This window comes from Fukomys damarensis, unplaced genomic scaffold (genome assembly GCF_012274545.1).
Source record: "Fukomys damarensis isolate Sample0158 unplaced genomic scaffold, DMR_v1.0_HiC HiC_scaffold_20, whole genome shotgun sequence".
NCBI classification, from domain to species: domain Eukaryota; kingdom Metazoa; phylum Chordata; class Mammalia; order Rodentia; family Bathyergidae; genus Fukomys; species Fukomys damarensis.
The window spans coordinates 2,280,096-2,285,998 of record NW_022900932.1 but is presented as its reverse complement, the minus strand read 5'-3'; the positions used below and the strand labels follow the sequence as shown (position 1 = coordinate 2,285,998).

General features: G+C 60.6%; 1 protein-coding gene across 1 annotated transcript in view; it reads right to left on the bottom strand.

The window, feature by feature from the left end:
- Syngap1 (synaptic Ras GTPase activating protein 1) overlaps nucleotides 1-5,903 on the bottom strand; it is a 21,587-nt gene that overhangs the window by 2,619 nt on the left and 13,065 nt on the right. The window contains exons 14-17 of the mRNA XM_033766606.1: nucleotides 5,807-5,903; nucleotides 5,314-5,487; nucleotides 3,928-4,139; nucleotides 2,874-2,964 (exon numbers count right to left, since the gene is read on the bottom strand). The exon at nucleotides 5,807-5,903 is cut by the window's right edge and continues 459 nt beyond it. Of these exons, the coding sequence (XP_033622497.1) occupies nucleotides 2,874-2,964; nucleotides 3,928-4,139; nucleotides 5,314-5,487; nucleotides 5,807-5,903 (574 nt within the window). The remainder of the gene's footprint in view (nucleotides 1-2,873; nucleotides 2,965-3,927; nucleotides 4,140-5,313; nucleotides 5,488-5,806) is intronic.

Genomic DNA, 5,903 nt, shown 5'->3' with positions numbered 1-5,903 from the left:
TTCTCGGGTGGGAACGTGCACGGAGGGGGGCGCAGTACAGCAGAACCTCATCCATCCAAACCCCTGGGGATTTGGGATTCTGTCACGATTTGAACAAAAACTGGGCTTGAGTTTGCCTTTATCTGTGAAGGGTGTGCTAATAAGCAAAGGAGCGGTGGGAATGTGTCTGTGGGAGGGGTATTTAACCTGCGGCAGCGAGCAGACTTTTCAATGCCATCTCTCACTGACACAAGCTCCCTGACGCCGCCTGGACGAAGCCTTGTTCGCCAAGTTCTACTTACTGTAGATATTTTGAAGACATGCATTTCATTAAAGAGACACTGTCATTCACTTTTGTCACTTATTCAGAGTGGCCATCTTCTCCAATATAACACCCCAAACTAGAGGTTTAACTGTACTGGGGGAGGAAGGGGGTTCAGGGAAGTGACCAGCGGTGCCTGCGGAGACCCAGCACGCCCCGGTCTGCATCTGTCCCTGTGCACCCTCACTTTCCTTTTCTTTCAGTGTGGGGGCTCTCTGGGCTCCCAGCTGCAGGGCGTGGGTTCCAGGCCTCATCCCCACCCCCATCCTAGTCTCATCTTCTGTGCCTCTGCTGGGAGAGAAGGAAGTTACCTTCATTCTCCCACACTTCTGGTCACTCAGCTTTTTCAATTAATGGCTGAGTGGCAGAGGGACCAGTACCTGCAAGTGGTTTAGAAGAAATGTCCAAATACGGTGCTACACGTGGGATACCTGAGGCTCCAGATCAGCCCTCCTTTCGCCCCAGCACACAGAACTCACCTCCCAGGTTGCCCAAGCCCCAGCCCTAGGCAAAGTGGGCCTCTTAGGAGGCCAGTCAGTGGGACAGGAAGTGAGGCTTGGCTGAGCGCACTGGGGTGCAGGAAGGAGCCTTAGACTCCCTCTGTTGTCTGCCTGTGATGGCACATGGGCATGCCCCTTACACCCCCGGGACCCAAATTTAGAAAGCAGATAAATAAGGGTGCCGTTATTCATTTTACAAAAGAATTCCCGGCAGGAACCCTTGAAGCGGCGAGGTCCCCTGGTGCCTCTGAGCATCTGTTTACGGATCACTAACTGTACTGACAAGAGAGGCTGGGCTGGCAGAGTCAAAACTGCAGCGTGAGGGGCCGCTGCCCACTGCAGATCAGACCCACAGAAACGGGCATCTCGGGGATGATGTTTGCAGCGGACAGGTTCCCATTGCAGCTTTTTTTGGGCAGGATGACGTCTGGCAATGCCACTGGTTGGTGGGAGAGGGCAGTGATTGGCAGGAGCAACCCAGGCACGTGAGTTACGGCAAAAATAGACGCATGCCTGTAATCCCAGTACTCGGGAGGCTGAGGCAGGAGGATCACTACAAGTTTGAGGCCAGCCTGGGCCAGTGAAACCCTGTCTCAAAAAACCAAACCAAACGAAAAAGAATAGAGGTTATTCAACTCGCTGTTCAGGCACCTGTGCCTGGAAATGGCCTGGCTGCTGAGCCATGATATGATCTAGGAAAGTCTCCTCAGCCTCCCTAGCTGCACAGCCAGTCCATGTCCTAACATCCGTCCAGGGTTCCTTTGCTTCTTTTTTCTACCCACCCTGGCTACTGGCAGGATAGCTCAACAGCATCTTTTCCAGGGCCCTCCCAAATCCCCCTGAATTAACTGCCACTCCTGTTCCCACCTGGGGGGCTGAGAGCCCCAGATGCAGTGTGCTCTCGGGTTTAAGGCAGGGGAAGAGTGAGGGGAGAGGGAAGGGAGAGGGTAGCGAGCCAGGGCTGGTGGGGCAGGAAACCCGACCTACCTGCTGCGCCCGACACAGCCCTGACAGCCAGGCCCCCTCCCCACCACACTCCGGCCCGTAACCCACCCACCCTCCACACCCCAGCTCCCGAGGACGCTCTGGTGAAATGGGGGGTGACAGACGCACACTGGAGAGGCAGAGGAGAGGAGCGGAGTCAGGAGGAGGCCGGGAGAGGCAGGTCTGGAGGCCGTGACCTGGGCGTGTTCGGGTCTGTGTGGGCCCAGCTCGGCCCTGCGAGGCGTGGGGCCAGTGTGCTCTCTGGGTGGTGCTGGGCTCTGTGTCAGGAGGGCGGCAGTGAGGGGAGAGGCTCTGGAGAGTTGGAGGGTGGGCTTCATGACCAACCTGCAGTGGTCCGGAGTCACCTCCCCCTGTGTCCTCCGCCCGTGGTCAAAGCGGAACCAGGAGAATTACCTGATGAGGAGCTGCAGGGGGAGAGAGCGGGGTCACGGGGTCAGGAGCCTTGGTGGTGCAGCAGGGGGGCCTGGTGGTCAGAGCAGAGGAGGGAGGAGGCTGGGAGAGCAGGGGGTGAGGGTGCAGAGGGGAGGGAGCACATCAGGTGTGCAGCAGAGCAGGACCGAGTTCCGGAGGGGAGCGGGTTCCAGGGGAGGCCTTCGTGAGAGACGGGGAGAGGAAGCAATGCGGGTGCTGCCAGGAGAAGAGGTGCCCGGGACCCTGAGCTTCCTGGGGACCCCAGTGCTCCGTTCCAGCAAAGAGCAACTTCTAGGGCTTGGCCTGGAGCGCTCGGAGGAAGTGGAACTCCCTGCTGTGAGCACAGAAGGGCAGGGGCTCCCACACCGGGCAGCTGGGCAGCAGGGCCAAGGTCCAAGGTCGAGGAGAAGATCCTGAGGCAGGTGGGAGTGGGAGGGGAGGGAAGGCACGGGTGGGGCGGACACTGCCGGAGTGACCGAGGACAGACGATGGGATGGAGATGGGCCAAGGGGGCTGCTGGGGCAGCCAGTGGATGACCGGAGGGCGACGGAGACCATGGCGATGGGGCTGGGCTGGCCGGTGCGGTGAGTGCACGAAGGACAGTGGGATGGATGCGGATGGGACACGGAGAAGATAAATGACATTGTAATTTCCACCTGAGCGTCGAGCAGCCTCTTCTTGGGCTCGGGCAGGGGCTCAGCCATGGTGGGGTGGTCCCGGCGCAGCTCCTCCTCCACCAGCATCAGCCTGAAGGGACGGGCTTCAGTGGGGTTAGTGGCGGGCACAGGCTCAGAGCCGGCCCACAGAACTCCTGCTCCCGGAAGCTCCTGCGGCTCCCCGAAGACATTCACCCCCCAGCCCCTCGGCTGGCTGGCGTCCCCCAGTGCCCACACCTCCCTGCCGAGGACAAGACTTCTGGCACCAGGCGGCCACAGCCTCCTCGATGAGGATGGCAGCACCCCTGCCCGAGACTCTACAGCCAAAGACCTGGCTTCCCTGACCCCCTGAACCAAGACCACCTCTGCCAGCCACCCCCAGGCCCCCCCGCCCAGGAGCGGCCTCGGCAGTCCTGCGTTCCAGGCATTTCCCTGCCCGTGGTGAGGAGCCTCAAGGTCATTCCCCACAAAGCATCGCAATGAGAACAGCGATTTTGAAATCGGTTTCAGGTCAAGAAGCCTTTTTCTTCTAATCAAGTCTTACTCGAGAATACATAATGCATCAAAATGGAGCTGGCTCTGGCTGGAGTGGAGCTTGGGGCCCCCCTCCGGCTCTCCAGGTAATTGACCCCTACCGGGACCCATGGGGGGCAGGGAGCAGCTGGAGCCTCGCAGTCTCACAGCCCCTTTCCCAGGCTGCAGAAAAAGGCTCTGCTCAGAATGGCACGCTCAGGGGCTCCCTGCTCTAGCTTTCGGGGTGAACCTCACAGGCTGACTCGAAAATGGCCTGCGGGGAGCCCGGCCCAGCTTTGTCCAGACACACTGGCGCTTCCCCAGAGCCCCAGAAGAACTGTCGGACAGGGCCCAGGGCGCAGCAGACGCCACTCAATGCCCTAAGCAGGGCGCTGCGCCCCATCTGGCGATGGCAGGTGACCGGCCTCCCGGGTGGGGCTCCTGAGGTCTCCTGGGCCGGCTCCCAGGCTGCGGGAGCTGCCGGCCTCTTGCTCCCTTCGCCTCAGGTCTCCCTGCCACCCCTCCCCGGGCCGCCCCTCACCTGCCAATGATGCTCTTGATCTGTGAGTCCTTCTCCACCTGCTGCTGCCTCAGTCTCTTCTCACTCTGCTCCAGGCGGGCCTGATACTGCATCAGGATCTTGCTGGTCTGTTCTTCCTGTGACAGCAGCCTCCGCTCGTACTCTTCCAGCTTCCGGTTGGACATGTGCAGCCGCTCTTTCAGCGAGTGAATCTCTTCCTCGTACTCCTTCACCTGCCCGCCGGGCACAGGACCCCGCACTGTGAGGGCGCCTGCCCTGATCCAACCAGCCAGCCCCATCCCTGTCCGCCCGGCATGGCTGCTGTGTGCAGAGGGGCATCCGGCCCGCTCCCTGCCTGGTGGAACAACGTGCCTGGCGTTGAGGGGGCTCTGCTGTGATATGCAGGGGTGTCCTCAAGCCGGAGCAGGGTCACATACGTCACCCTGAGGTGTCTTGTGCCCTCACACGTATGAGGGACACCAGAGGACCCACACAGCAGCCCCGATGGACACACCGAGTCAGTGTGCCCAGAAATCGGCAGGATAGGCACACAGAGGAAGCACAGGACTGAGACGCCGGATGGGGGCGTGGGGTGCGGGCGAGCATGTGACTCCTCCTAGCTCTGTCCTGGGGACAGAGGTCTCCAAGGGAGCCCCAGGCTGAGAAACCAGGCTTGTCGCTCTGGCATTACAAGCTGAAGCTCGGGCCAGGAGCTCAGAGGACTTATCTCTCTGCCCTGCTGGCTCTGCAGTCGAGAGCGGTGCTACTGTCTTCATAAGGGACCCACAGCCCACTGGAGGCAGGTCCCAGGGATCAAACCCAGGGCCTCAGGCATGCTAAGCACTCACTCTACCACCGAGCCTCAGCTCCCCACATACGTAAAGGCTCAAAATTTTAGTTCCACAGTTGTACAAGCCACGTATCTAACACGGCAGAGGTGCGGATTACAGCACCCTTTCATCACCACAGAAGGCTCTACTGGAGAAGGGCTCGCCTGGAGTCCCCAGCAAGGACTCTGCATCTGAAGCAGGGGACGGAAAAACGACCTAAGAGGCCTTTACCATCCTCTGAACATCCTCTGCACGCACAACCTCACTGCACACTGAGGGGAGTGTGTGATCCAGACACGCTCGGATGCAGCCCCTCGGCCCCGCCCAACTGAACTGAGGTGAAGTAGGTTTCCTTCCGTTTGTCCCAGGGAAAAATACGGCCTGAAGCAAAACACGCTTCCTCCCGGGGACGTCTACAGTGTCTGTAAGCTGTTGGACAGCTGCATGGGCTTTTGGACCGGCTGGTCTTCCCAAGACAGCTGGAGGTCTTGGTCTTTCCTTTCTGCCACAAGCCCTCGAGCCTGGGTGTCCCGAGACTGGAGGTCTCCCCTGGGGCTTGGGGTGGCAGGGGCCGTACCCTGTCTAGGCGGCTCTCATCCATCGATTTCGAGTACTCCTTGAGCTTGTACTCTTCCCGCTCTATGTGGGCGCTCTCGATATCGGCCGACAGGTGAGGCATATTGGAGACCCAGGCCACTGTCCGCTCGGAGGCTGGCATCGTGGGGTTCAGCGTGGACGGTGTCTGAGAGTGCTGGGCAGGACACGGTGGGGGCGAGAGCAGAGCAGGGAAGTTTGGAGGGAGCACAGCCACCAGAGAGGAAAGTCTCAGGCCCGCTCCCCTGCTCTGGCCCCCAAGAGAAGAGACTGTTCACATCTCCCTCCAGTGACAGCCCTGTCCGTTCACCACACCCTCGGGGCATGAACTGCACACAGCACCCTGCAGCCAGGCGGAGCCTTTACACGCTTGTCTCAGCGGGGGCCGCGGACCAGAAGCTGTCATTCGGCAGCCTGCCCATCCCTTCTTCCCTCCTGGCTTTTCACCCACCCCACCTTCTCCTACCCTCACCCACCTGCTTGGTGATGGAGGGCTTGAGCCCCCCACCCCCTCCGCCGCCGCTGCCCCCGCTGCCCCCAATGCTGCCCTCCTTGCTGAGGCTCTGTTGCCGC